We start from the raw sequence: 15,512 nt of genomic DNA on the forward strand, positions 1-15,512 counted from the left end.
AAATGGAGTGCTGTTCGTATGTCACGAAATGGCTTTCGAACGGGCCAACCGATTTGTATGATTATTTTTTTGTTTTGTTCGTCAAGTGTTACGACGTGTTTGTGTGTATAAACATCCCAGGATATTTACCGGGAAAGTCGGAAAAACAAGCTGGACGGAACTGTCATTTTGTATGGGACGATCCATAGCGTTTTTCAACAGCCTACTTGATGGCAAGACAAAGTTTGCCGGGCCCACTAGTCTATATAAATAAAAATGGAGTGGGGTTTTTATGTCACGAAATAACTTGAGAACAGGACATCCGATTTGCACAATTCTTTCACTGTTGCCTTCTTGAAGGGCTCCGACGTGTTCGTGGACGGAAAAGTTTAAGGAACTTATCGGAAAATTTGGTAAAACGGGGGAGTACTAATATGTCATTTTGTATAGGAGATATCTGGGAGGGAGAAACCGATACGACATTTATGTACGTCAAGGTGAGCCGAGATTCTGCTGTCACGAACTGTCACTGTGAGCCCAGATCTAAAACAATGGACAAACATGATAAAAGCGCGTAATTGATTAATACATATTTTTGCATTTTATCAAATGTGACAGAAAATCGGTTGAAAAGCTATTCATGCTTATTCAAAAGTAATGTCACAATAGCAACTTTTATTCTGATTGAATATAAATTATTTAAATACGCATCATTTTATTTTTTCAATAAAAACGAAAATTTAATGCATAAAAAGCTTTGGCCCTTTTTCCATGTTTGTCCAGAACGATCGAAGGAACACTACAAAAGAAAACTAGCGATTTTCATCAAGTCTGCCTTGATTGTCGTTGGCAAGCTGGAGTTTTCTTGCAGTTCGAAATAACATTGTGTCATATTTCGTGTGTAGTATCGGTGCCTCCCTCCCAGGGAGATACCATGCATTTTTCAACAGCCTACTTGATGACTTGATGGCAAGACGAAGTTTGCCGGGACCACTAGTATTTAATATTGATGATATTGAGGCATTTTTGAAACGTTCACAAATAATCTATTCTACAATCACTATTAATGAAGCTATAACGAGCTTGTCACACATACTAAGAGTCGGACCTGGTATATAGGACATTGGTATGGGCGTGATAACCACTTTATCTTGACCTATTATATTGTTAAGCAGTAAGTTTCACACATTTTCGATTTCAAATATTTAGGATAGAGGCACCGGTTTTGGCCATACGCCAGTTGTGTCCATAGTGGATTATACACCGTTTTACATAGTCAATTAGCATGAAAATTTCTACTTTTTCAAATCGACGTAAGTAACTTCCATACGGTTTTGAGAAAATTGATTCAGAAAAAATACAACATGTCTTCTAAAACTGTTTTAAAATAAATCACCTTTTTAACATTTGTCGCCGTGTACATTGCATAAATTTTGCATACAATGAGCTCGCGTTCATAAACTAGGGAGTTTCTATTATTTCCCACAAAAAAAAATGACAAAATGATAAGCCGTTTTATTCAGTTACTTGCGACGTTTTTGTACCACGGTAAAATCGACTCAAGTAGTGTTTCGTTTTGATTCGTGGTTAAGTCACTTTGTCTCTCCATACAGCGGAGCGGCAAAAGTAGTGGTTAGGTTGCGAAAGTTGAAAATCTTACTTTCGTCGTTTTGAACATCCGGAAATTAAACGTTCAAAAAGTGAAAAACCAGGTTGGTTCAAAGCGAAACGTGTAGAATTTCGTCTGTGAAACATGTAGAATGGATAAAGTAAGTTTATATACTTTTTTGGCTTGAGTCTGTTTGAATAAGTTTTTGAGAAATCTTTTTTGTTCACTAGAACACATTCACATGATAGAGCTACATTCATTTACCCGTCCAAATTGATTATATGGCCACGGTGCTCCTTATTTGGCCACTCTCATAAGAAATCAATGTAATTGGTCAATTTAGGAACCGAAACTAGATCTCTGGCCGAAACTGGTTCTGGTGGCCTATATCAACCAACAAGATTAAGCGAAAGAGTGGTTTTAGCTCCGATATTATAAAATATATATATAAAATATAACATGGATTTAAAGCTTGCATTTGACATATTTGTAGTATAAATAAGGCTTTCCATATAATTTTAATTGACAGTTCCTCTTAGGCTGGCCAAAACCGGTGCTTTTAACCTATTTGTAAAACCAACCTAAACGTGATGAAAGATCTTAGCGAACGCCGCTTTTCGAGCTCTATGACGGAAGAGAAATATTCGTCGAACTCACTAAATGTGAACAGTAGGTATAATTTTCTTCCAGTCGATCCTGGGGCTAATGAACCTGAAGATTACTTTAAATCAGGACTGCCCAACCTTCTAGAGCGCATTACCCCAAATTATATTACCCAGAATTTGCGGGCCAAAGTCATACGAAATAATTGTATATTCGAGGGTTATGAAATTCAGGATTATGAGTCAATCGGGATAGTAGGTAAATCCTAGGACAGGACGTGACAGCTCAACTAAGACAGTCCCGTTGTTTTTCAGTCGATAACCTTGACAACCAAAAGCCAGTGCTTGATATTTAAATATGTTCACAAGATTTGCTTGAAAAGAACACTGGTCTCTTTAAGCAAATCTTGTGAACATATCCAAATATCAAGACTCATAATTTTGTTGTTTCTTGCACGCTTCATTCGTACAGTGCAATAGTGGATGCTAGGTTATTCAAAAACCAGGTTTATATTCGTTACAGGCGACATTTTTAGAGAAAATTGACACAATTTTCGTTATACTGCTTCCAATTATTGATCATTTTTGCATTGTAAGAGCACATACGGTAAACTTAACATCGAATATAAATGGATTTGAAACAAAAAGATTTCATGAATTTTTTTTTTTTTTTTTTTTTGATAAAAACTCTAACTAATGAAGTAGCAACACGGCCAGGCTAGCAACAAAGTTCCCTGTTGCAATTCAACTCAACGATGTGAAAGTAGGCCTTTGTCAAAACGACCAATGAAAAGTGGTATTTTTTGACAGGCAATTGGTTTCAGTTTTGTACTTTGACCTGACACGTTTTGAAGGAACTAACCCCAAATTTATGAACCCTGTGAGTAGGGACGTTCCGATACTTCCAATATATCGGAATATCGATATTTTGCTTTCGATATTCGATATTTTTGTATCGATATTTCCTATTCTATATATCGGTGGTATCGATATTTGCTTCCGATATATCGTATATGAATATTTCGAAGACAATTGTAGGGTGTCTTTTAAATATAATATCTAATTGTAATTTTTGTATCTTGTTATTGGTTTTCGGCTTCCAGTTTTCACAGGTCATATACGGATTTCTGTTCTCCACCTGACGGTGTTTATGATCTGTGAAGTCTGGAAGCTGAAAATCAATAACATCATAACTTCCATCACAGTCGATCCCAGTAGTTTTTTTTTTTTGTATTCTCGAAGAAGATACTTGTGTCCATGTTAGTCAAAATACCTCGATCAAACGGAAGAAACAAGATTTTAACAGAATTTTATTCCCTGATATGAAATTTTCACCAGTTGTATAAAACATATGAAAAAACCGAATTTAGTACTATACCATTTAATTCCACTAGATTTTTAGTTTAGTTAGAGTTAAATGGTATAGTACTAAATTCGGTTTTTTCATCTACTTATAGGTATTCTACTAAACAGCTCGAAGATTTATTATAAAACATATACTTTTAATAGTTAAAATGTGTTGGAATAACAAAAAATCTAACATAATTTGCACCAAATATAGCAAAACTGTATTGAATCCTATTAAAACTATAATACAATTAAGGTATAAAGTGTGGTAAGGTTACAAAATAACAAAATTATTGCAAATTATGTTACTGTTTATTACTTTGGATGTTTTTACTACAAATTTATAAATGAGGGACACAAACGTGTGTAAGAGATATTTTGGTTGGTTTTGAGTTGAGTTATAATTTTCTAGACTTATACTGTATTTTAGGAGATTTTTCTGTCCAACATAAAAAGACAGAAAAAACATATTTCGTATAAGATTGGCTTGTTTTGTTGGCTCCCATACAATTTGTATGCAATGAAAAATTGTTGAAAAAATTTCAAAGTCGGTTTTCTTCAAACCATGTTTTTGTCACTTACACCCCTTAAATGCAATCCAAAAAAAAATATAACAAATGTTATTAAGGATTTGTTACAAAAATATGTGTTTTAACTGCTGTTCATACAAATATTTTATAATATTGTTATGAGATTCTGGTTGGGACCGGTAACTTTAAGTGTTCGAAGAATTGTTTACGAATCTCAAGAATGTAAACGGCAGTGAGTATAATGCTCATGATTTGTTTTTAGAATCATTATCAGAATTCAGCCAAAATCCAACCTAATACTTAATACTTAATAATATTTGAAAACCAGCTTAGGAATGTGTGAAAATGAAATGTGTGGAAATACTGATCAGAATTTGGTATTTTGTCCACCTTTCACAAGAATTATGCCTTCGATTCCACCCGAACCTCGCTCAATATTCATTCTGAAATCCTATCTTGAAATCTTTGAGAATACTGTACAGGATTTCAAAACAAGCTTGCTCATTATTCTATTATTAATTCAACTAAGATTCTGTGATAATCATACCTAACCTATCGAAAATTTCAGAAAATTACGTACTGAATTCGATGAAAATGCTGCCAAGAAGCCAATGTTATCCGTTAAAGTCGTGTCCATAATTTATTGAGAATGCCTTCCACGTATCTATATTATCATAATCCTGCCAAGAATTTTGCGTATATTGCACCCAGAATTTAGTAAAATTGAATTATAGAATTCTGCGAGAATATTAACCGATGATTCAGTGAAATAAGGTTTGAAAATTTTGCTTTATGGCGATGACTTTCAGTTCAACCTTAACTTGTTGAATTTCATGGTAATCCTAGTAAGATTTATCTTATATACTTGCTTTTATATTGAATCACAAATCAATCTCCCCAAGTCAGATTTATGGGCAGAACATTATTTAAAAAAAGACAGAGTCTCAAATTTGTCTGTAAACATCCAAAAAAAAATTAAAGTTTTATTAAGACTTTGAGTGGTTTGCCAAACTAAAATATTAGCATGAAACTTAATTGTAAATAAACAGTTAATCTTAAGGTGAAGATGGATCGAAGCCAAGCTTCAAATTTTCAAGAGCACGAATCTGGAGAACCAAACATCATTTTAAGCTGAAAACTTAATCGATTGGTCACTAGCTGGTGGTGACCAATCGATTAAGTTTTTAGCTCAAACGGATGTTCGGTTCCTCAGATTTGTGCTCTTGAAAATTTGATGTTTGGCTTCGAGATGAATCGATGAATCGCACCTTAATACCAACTTCAAGTTGGTAGAATAGTCATCGGGCCATATATGAGAAAAAATTTCAAACCCTCCGCGAGCCGCATAAAATGAGGTCGTGGGCCGTACGTTGGGCAGCCCTTATTTTACTGGTAAGAGTTAGTAATCACCCTGTAATGACCACCGGATTCAAATAAAATCAGAAAATAACATAGACATGTAAAGTAATAGATATTTCGTTGGAATTTGAGTACATGTCGCTTCTCCTATTCATCACATCAAATCATTATCAAAATACTCCACCTCGATGATTATGTTATGATCGAATTACTCCACCACATAACTATCATCATCGTAAATTTCCACGCTCCGATCATTTTCTTAGAAATGCCTCATTTGAAAGCAAAAAAAAACAAACAAAACAAATTACCTCAAAACCATGCCTTGACGGTCGTTCCATAATTATAAGGAAATGATTCCACGTCGTTAAAAACTAGCAAACCTGATTGGCAGCCAGCGGTGGTCGTTGTGCAAATAACCCGACTGACACTGTCCTGCACAACACAATTTGTGGAAAACAATCCCGAGCGCAAACCTCTTACCTGATGGTCAAGTTTAAGATGCAATTTTCCTCAAGGGGAGAAACTGTCAACAGGGTGAAGAGCAATTGCATCTCGATGGCACAGCAACAAACATTACGCAATAATCTGCTTCCAATGGCGCAAAACTGCACCACGCGGGAGAAACCAGCTTCACTTTCGATTTTTGCGCCGTAAAGCATGAAGTTTCTATCGATTTGCAAGCCATTTCCCACACCTCCTCTCGGCGGCAGTAGTACCTAAGTTGGTGATTTGGAGGGTAGTTTAGCAAACCGGAAAAATGCAAATTGTTGAACTGATTCAATTACCATACAAAAAGACAAACGAAAAGAAAGCGTTTCTTGTCGTGCTGCTGATCGTTTCTGGTGCCATGATGATGGACACAACAATGTTGGTTTTGCGGTGTTTTCACATTGATACTTACAATTGGACAATTCGCGTAATGGCTATACAATGCAACGCGGCATAGTAATGAGAAGAAATGGAAACGCTGATTGAATTAGTTATATTTTGGTGATGTAAAATTGCATTTCGCAGAAGGAAAGTCACGCTAGTAAATTGCCGGTGATGACACCATGTCGGACAATTTAAAATTAATCAGTCGATACTTACTCTTTCTTTGTCTTGGATCAATAAACTTTGTCTTTGTTATTTTTCCAAAGACCGAGTGACACATTCCTTTCACTTTTTCTTTGTTACTTGTTACTTGTTACTAGTTACTTGCTACTTGTTATTTGTTACTTGTTACTTGTTACTTGTTACTTGTTACTTGTTACTTGTTACTTGTTACTTGTTACTTGTTACTTGTTACTTGTTACTTGTTACTTGTTACTTGTTACTTGTTACTTGTTACTTGTTACTTGTTACTTGTTACTTGTTACTTGTTACTTGTTACTTGTTACTTGTTACTTGTTACTTGTTACTTGTTACTTGTTACTTGTTACTTGTTACTTGTTACTTGTTACTTGTTACTTGTTACTTGAATTCTTTGAATACCTAAAATATTATAATGTTTCGTTCCTCTCCGTTTCCAGATTCCCCTATTGGGCCTCGTGTCGCTAGCAACCGCCCAGTACGGTCCGGCTCCGCCCCGGATCAACATCCCCGGTGCCATCCCGCTGCCAGTAGTACGTGGCATACCGATCCGCGAGGAACGAGTGCTTCCCCCACAGCCCCAGGTCCTTCGGGTGCGTCGACCGGGCCCAGCCCCTGTCCGCACCTTGATCCCCAACACGATTCAAATATCCACCCCCAAGTTCCTCGAGCCGGAAGCGAAACCCGTTACCGAAGACCACGAGGAACACGAACTCTCCCAACCCTTTATTCCCATCATCCACTCCTCCCCCGCCCCTCCCCAGCACTCCATCCCCGAAGATCATGACGAACAACGTGACATTCAACAGAACATCCTTTCCCGCTTCAACTCACAGGAGAACCGACCTGCCCCCATTTCGCGTGCCCAGATTCCGGAGCGATTCTTCGCCACTGACAAGGATATCCAATCCAATGCGCAGCGCTTCGCCATAACCTCGGAACGACCCGTCGCCCCAGCTCCAGCCCCCAAACAGTACCGTCCAGCTCCACAGCAGGTCATCTCACGACCAGCCCCCGTTCGCCACCAGCAGCCCCAGCAGCACTACGATGAAGATCGGCCACACAACAGCCGGCAGCAGCAGGAGGATGAACGTCGCCGCAAGCCGGTCGCACAGATCCTGCGCAAGTGGCGCGAAGAACACGAGGACGGTTCCATCACCTGGGGCTTCGAGAATGACGACGGTTCGTTCAAGGAGGAAACCATCGGAATCGACTGCGTTACCCGGTAGGTTGATCGTGGGCTGATGGGTTTTGTGGGTTAAAACAACTTAGCTGAAGATGTCATGTCGAGCGATCGCGAATCCCAAGTCCCCACTAAGCACTTAACGCTCCAAATTGGTGATATAGTGCTAACACAGGACCATTAAATAGTACTATATCAGCACTATGTGACCAATTTTGCGAAATAAAGGTCTGCGCGTGCTTATTGATAACATGGGATGTTTCTCGACATGTCTTCTTCTAAATTACTTTGAATGTGTTGTGCTCATTTTCATATGAGACTCAAGCAATTGAGAGTGCAAGGCTGATAATGCAATAGCAAAACATAAACTTAGTTGAGAGCAGTTAAGTAAATGTGGGTATCATTTTTTACAATACTAATCATGTCAAATTAAGTAATTATTAATAAGATCGTAAATTAAAACATCGAAACACAACTTTCAGACAATCAATTTTCCAGAATAAGATATTTAAACTAGTCTTTTGCACGATCTGGTTAAACTGTTTTTGATATTGAAATAAGTGACCTATTGTTCATTCACGACTTCAATTGGAATATCTACTAGGGCTATGTGTACAACAATTGATTAAATTTAAATCAAACTCAAATGAAAAAGTTAAATTAGTGGAAACAGAGCCCTCGGATATGCCAATTCATTTCTTGATGAACATTTGGTAAAGGTACAAACCCACTGTTCATTCCGTAGTTCATGAGTACAAAAATATACATCGTAAAAAAGGTCGTCATTTTTGAAGCACGAAGTTAAACAATACACTCGTCTATGGACTAATTTAGAAAAAAAATCTTATGAGCTCCGGAATAACGGAAAACGTTCACGTCCCTATTATTTATGCATGATAATTTTATTTCTACTCAAATTTGCACGCGACTAATGCATGATGAAGCTTCTTGATCAATGAAAGAACACTTTTAGGGCACCATCACCTAAAAGAAATCACACGCTAGAGCACTCATTAAGGTGTATATAATTCCGACAATCACTGACCAAAATACAGATTACCCCATTCATTGAGATTCATACCATTTCACTATACACAACACCAAGGGTGTAAATAGAAAGAATTACCATTTGGAGAAGATGAACTACATCAAATACATTATTCATCATATTCTCACAAAATGGCATATTTATTATTTATTTTTTTTTTTCAATAGTATTCGGTCATTTTTTTCCAAGCAATCTTCAAGCTCGTTTAGCCCTTCCTTAGAGCTGAAGGACTCCGCTAAAACTTTCACAGTAGCTTTTGGGAGTCCAAATGAATAGATTTGGAAGGCTTACCTATGATGGGCAATCCTTGTGGTTATTTTAAACTTTTGCATGAAAAATAACACTATGATGGACCTAAACCATTCTCATTCTATTGCAGTACGCACAAATTTTATAATGCTAGACTCGAGTCTAGTACACGACACTGAAGACGGCCTTACAGTTGAGGTCGAAATACGCGTATCTGTCAAAGGATACAAACTCTAGTGGAATTAAATGGTATAGTACTAAATTCGGTTTTTTCATCTACTTGAATAATTTGGTTTTTAAGCAGTGAATCAATTGTCAACCAACACACAGCAACAATGACATTGTCACAGATAAACATACGTCACACTCTCATCACTGTGGTTAATCGGCCACCTGCATCGCTAGCTTCGTTTTCATTCGTGTTTTACGTTTACACACTATCGCCAACTGTTGGTAGATTGCTTAAACACAGTGATTATAGCATTGGGTGTACATGTCCTCGCGACTATGATTTTGATTGCGATTTTGTTCTAAGTGTTACGTTTGTTTGTCTGTGACATTGTTCTCTCATATTCTTCTTATTGCGGCGCTCATTTTAAATACACATCCAGCGGCGGCGGTAACGCGCAGAAGATATGCGCGCAATTCAAACGCAACAAAGTAGGCTTGGATTTTTTCGTTCTTCATGGACGCAAATGTTTCAAATTTGCTAAATCTGAAACATTTGGTGATTTTCATTTTCATTGCGACAGTATATCGACATTTTCATACAATCGCATCACGTGGATTTATCTTGCAGAGCACAATACAACATTCTCAATCCACAACAACAGATAATCACAACTTGAACAGAATAGGACAATGATCGCTAATAGCGTGCAACGCGATTTTCTAGGCTTTGCATTGCATTTGTTTACCGTGTTGCTACATTAGCGAATAACAACCATGAAACGAATATGATTTTGTGTTTGAAATAACTGACGAATCACGTATTGAAAAGGTTGCGTCAATGTTAGCCCCTATACTTGTCATGACAGGCCAATTAGACGTTCCAAATCAGCTGATCCGGAAGCTCTTTGACAGTTCTTCTATGAAAATGACAGGCTCGTGTTTGCACCGGTCATCCACCGATGTAAACTAGTAATCCTTATAAGAGAGATTCGCGGAAGCTGACATTTCTGTCAAAGTGTGAGCCAATTGAGCAGCGAGAGCTGTCAAAGTGTGAGCCAAACGAACATGCGTTATGTTTGTTTTGAACTTTTCTTGACGAGTAATGTAATTCGCTTGAAATTATTTCGGTAAAAGTAATTTTGCATGAAGCGAAAAAATGAAATATTTTTCTTTTTTAAATTTTTTTCAATGCGATTTTTAGTTCTTGATTTTTTCGTCTGTTTATTTGTATGGATATGTAGCTCAAAGATCTATAACGAAACAAAATACACTTTTTAGCAATGAGGAAGTCATGTCCGTGTTACAATATTATTCTCGACGCCAAGTAAAATCAGCACTGCTGGTCTGTTGCCAAATCATTCCATTTTACTTCCGCTTATCTCTCTATAAGGAATCACTAATGTAAACAAATGCATAGACGGACCTGTCACATGAAAATGCAATGGCAATGTTGGCAAAGCTTTCAAAAAATTAAAACTCAAATAGAAAATGTGAAAATTTTGACATTTTTTTACATTTTCCGACTCTGGTTGGGACACACGATTGTGAGCGCCTTTGTTTTGTAGTTTGTTTTTTGTCTGTTTCAATGACAATTTGATTCACTGTTGTTTACGGAAATCTAGTGTTTACATATATTTACATATACATAACCAATTTTCAAAGTTGGAACAGAATCTAAGTTGAACCACCCAAAAACATTTTATTTGAATAAGAGTTTAACTAATCACTGTAAAACTTATTTCAGCTGAAGAAATCGTTGTTCAGCTACAAATGTTTCTTGGGCAGGTTTCACCTTATGACACCCTTCGGCAAACTTTACATTTAGACGAGTCATTATATGAATCGAAATATCGTTACTAATTGATAATTTACTAATATCAAAATCAGGACTGGAAATCGTCAATGTAAATAGAGAGGATCGTGAGATTTTTAAACAGATGCTTCCCTCACTGTCATCGGATGGCGAAACAATGACAGAGATGTTTCTCAAGTTCTCTCTCATTTTTCCGTGTTGTAACGGTATCGTAAACTTCATAATTTTTAGTTCATTATCTGATATGACTGCTATTTGTATCGCTTGAATCATGGGATGATATCCAGATAACTTATCAAGCACATTTGCTTCTCGAAATTCTTCAAACTGGGATAGAAATTTTAATAGCAATACAACAATAAAATTGCTTTCGTGAGAGTTCCCTCATTGCGACGTGACGCAGTGCCGGATTTGGGCTTCGGGGGGCCCGGGTCAGATCTCATAAAGGGGCCTCTTTATACAAAATTCAGCACGTTTTGGGATTCCACAAACCAACGTGTTGTTTTGAACGAGATGGTCGGCCCAAAGATATGAGGGGCCCAAATGCAAAGTGGTGTAAATGACATATACATTGAAAAATTTAACTGTTTTCAAACTTTCCAATAGTATTTTTAGGTTATTTTTCCGTCCAATGGGAAAAATATAACAATTCGTAGAATATTGGCTTCTATATGGTCGGTGTTCAGACGGACTGGACTAAGTGTTTTGTTTTTATTGGCTCCTAGAAAACGTACCTCTGCCATTCGGAATATCAAAATATTTGCATTATTTGCTATGATAGTTCAACTTATCTATTTGATGACAAATTTGGATAATAATAGCATCGGAAAAATCAGAATTGATGTTGTCCTTAATGTATATTTAGAACTCCAAAATATCATCTAGTCCTGTCTGCCTGAACACCGATCATATAATTTGTATGGAGTGAAAAATTGTTGAAAATGTTCAAAGCCGTTTTTCTCCAAACTCCTTTTGGTTCTACTTACTACAAGTTTCCAGTTTTTCTCTGGTATAAAAAAGGTTTTAGAGTACTAGCAAGAAAAAGTTCACAAAGGATTATTTTCATATAAATTGGTACAGGTTTGGAGATCTGCATCTCTTCTTCTTCTTCTACAAACCGATTGACTTGAAATTTGAACCGCATGTTGAAAATAACTTCAAATTAGATCTGTGAATCCATCAAATCCTATGCAAAATTCGCCGATTTTGACAAAAATGTTCAAATTTTGATACTAAGATATTTTGAAAACAAACAATTTACGATAAGTATAACCTTTTACAAAGTTTGGCATTTCATCGAAGGGAACAAATTTGCAGAAGCATGCCTACTTCTAAATATTCACATTAAAAAATCCAATTTAAAACTTTTGGCAATATTATTGCCTTCCAATTTCTTGAATAGAATTTGATTGATTTCCCATAAATCAAATTTCAAGTTATTTATTAGATGTACTTCAAATATCAGGCTAGTTTCTGGCAATTAAATACACTCCCGTGCAAAAGTTTGGGTTCACCCCCTCAAAAACATACAAAAGTGTTCTGTCCATATCTCCGTGATTACAAGTCCAATTCAAACTCTTTAGGCCGCATTCGAAAGGCAAAGAGTTATTCTTACTTCGTATGTATTTTTCCAAAAACATTTTTTTAATTTTGTATACTAAATTTTCACTTAAAGTTGTAACATTTTTCAAAAAACACACTGAAAAATCATATCTAATTTCATCAGCATTGGGTCGACCAAAATTTTAAATCAAAGTGTCATTAGAATCGTAATCTTATATTCTTTGATGAGACACCACGAAATTTTGGCGGAAAAATCTGGAAAGTATTCAAAATCAATGAAACAGCCAGTCAAGTCATACTGCAAACGTTTGGGTTCACCCCTCAGTATGATGCAAATCGTGCAAAAGTTTGGGTTCATCTGAGCCACACGCACATCATTTTTGACAATATCTCTGCTATTTTTCAACCGATTTTAATAGTTTAAAGCTTTTTTGAGCGCAAATAATGGCGCGTACATGATTGGTTTGAGATTTCACAGATTTAAGTAAGTTCAGGTGAACCCAAACTTTTGCACGATACACCATACTGAGGGGTGAACCCAAACTTTTGCACGATGACTTGACTGACTGTTTCATTAATTTTGAATACTTTTCAGATTTTTCCGCAAAAATTTCATGAGTGCTCTTCAAAGAATATAAGATTGTGATTCTAAAGACACCTTGTTTTAAAATTTTGGTCGATCCAATGCTGAGGAAATTAGTAATGTTTTTTCAGTGTGTTTTTTGAAAAATGTCACAATTTTAAGTACATATTTAGTATACAAAGTTCAAAGAATGTTTTTGGAAAAATACATACGAAGTAAGAATAACTCTTTGCCTTTGGAATGCGGCTTAAAGAGTTTGAATTGGACGTGTAATTACAGAGATATGGACTGAACACTTTTGCATGTTTTTTAGGGGATGAACCCAAACTTATGCACGGGAGTGTATATTGCATTAAATCGTCGTAGTTGATGACGCTTTTTCCTCTTTTCAACATTTTGATGAATGTTTTACGCATCAGTAAGGTATCATTGATGTCTCCTGTCCAAAATATATGTGTTCTGTTAGTCCCAAACGAATGAAAACAAAGACACTGGACGCCAGTGTTATATATTCAATGGATTATAGTCAAAGCTAAACCTTAACTAAAGCCTATACTGATTTCAAAGAAAACTTCATCAACTCTGGCATACGAAATAGAAAAGTATTTAAAAATACTGATCACCGCGTTACAAAAGAATTTCCCATACACTTCAGGTCTCTGATAGAATTGCAAATATGTTTAACATTCATGTTTTCTTGTAATATACTGTGCGATTCAGATATTAGGTGAAGGAAAACAATTAATTCGAATATTGAAATGTTGTCTTAAACGTTTTAATTATATGTTCAAATGTCTAAAAAGAAAATATAGAAAGGTATTTTATGAAACTTTTTGGTCTTATTTTGGTTCCTCGGGGCCCCCTCAACCGGGGGGCCCGGGGCATTTGCCCCCTTGGCACCCCCCAAATCCGGGCCTGACGTGACGAAGTGAGTACATGAAATAAAGCTTCGTCTAGTGATAGTAAGAAGGCTCGTTTCGTCAGTGTTGAAAGTCGGTCATGGTACTTAACAGCCCTGATCAAAATTAAGATATTAAAGCGTATTAAAATTGTGTTGTTTTTGAGGGCAACAATTACAAAAAAAAAATAGTTTTAAGAAAATTGGCTTTGAAGTTTGTTCAGCAATTTTTCATTCCATACAAAACATGCCAATCTTCTACGAATTATTTTTTTTTTGGTCGACAAAATATATGGCCTAAAATACCGTTGGTAAGCAAGTAAACATAAGTTTTTTATTGTGCTTAACTAAAAACCAACCAAAATGTCACATACAACCCTTTGCGTTTAGGCCCCTCGTTTAAAGACTACTCATTTTCGCAAGTGAACACTTTGTTTATTCTATATTTCTTGGAAAATCTTATATTTTTAAAATCATTTAAGCATAGGGTAGAAGTACCAATTATGGTAATACAGTACTGACCCGATTTTGTCAGCCCCCGATTTTGTCAGCTTTTTGACCCGATTTTGTCAGCCTTTATTAAATTTGTCAAAAAAATGTTATCGTCATGTTTTACCACGTTTACATTAAAATTGATGATGATGTTCAATGTCATGCACGCATGGGCGTAGCCAGAGGGAGCAATGATAATGCCATTTAATAAGTGTTAAAAATCGATATTACCAATATAAGGGAGGGAGGGCGCCTGATAAAAAAAAATTGGCTACGCCCATGTCCATCGCCCTCTTAAAAGTCCATGTAACCATGTAACACGTCAAAATTTGTAAAACAGGAACAAAATAAAATGACCCGATTTTGTTAGGTTCGCTATTTTGTCAGCCTAAAATTCATCGAGGGGCTTACTGTAGTGGGAACAAAAATAAATTATCAGCCTTTTTTCATTAAAATTAGGAACTGGAAATCATATTGTGCATTTTCTCTATATTTCGAGTCTTTTTCGAAAATTCATTTTCTCCCATGAACCCATTGCAATAAATTGATTTAACATCTATTTAACACATTTTTTTGAAAAATTTTGTGAGCAATCTCTCCATTACTTTGGGTTCAGTCAAATATTACGTAATGCAAATTTGATCAATTTTAGACTCCCTCCCACCCCCACGTAACAACTATTGTATGGGAATTTTTTTGTATGAACCGTAAAACTATGTGAGACCGCTTCCCTCCCCCTGTTGCGTTACGTAATATTCAAACGGTCCCTTATTAGCGTTGCATTATCATTCGCTCTGGATGGCGTTTAATTTTTATGATGTGACGGGACGTCATGTTTGATTTTTATGATGTGACGGGACGTCATGTTTGTCACTATATACATAAGAGCTCCAAAAGAATGATAAAATCGACCAGTTAATTCAGGACGAAGTCCGCACATTGCGTCAAGACTCTGAGGGTATGGTTGGTTCGCCTCTGGATTACCAGCGATGTAATAAGGTTTCAAGTGTTA

General features: G+C 36.3%; 1 protein-coding gene across 2 annotated transcripts in view; it reads left to right on the forward strand.

The window, feature by feature from the left end:
• The window catches only part of LOC5564270, a 34,939-nt gene that overhangs the window by 14,286 nt on the left and 5,141 nt on the right, over positions 1-15,512 (forward strand). Inside the window, exons 2-3 of one of the 2 annotated variants that reach the window (XM_021850010.1) lie at positions 6,941-7,033; positions 7,337-7,725. In XM_021850010.1, the coding sequence (XP_021705702.1) occupies positions 6,941-7,033; positions 7,337-7,725 (482 nt within the window). Of the gene's footprint in view, positions 1-6,940; positions 7,726-15,512 lie in introns of both variants that reach the window. The other variant, XM_021850009.1, reaches the window with a different exon arrangement.

The sequence above is a fragment of the Aedes aegypti genome, chromosome 3, assembly GCF_002204515.2.
Source record: "Aedes aegypti strain LVP_AGWG chromosome 3, AaegL5.0 Primary Assembly, whole genome shotgun sequence".
Taxonomy (NCBI): domain Eukaryota; kingdom Metazoa; phylum Arthropoda; class Insecta; order Diptera; family Culicidae; genus Aedes; species Aedes aegypti.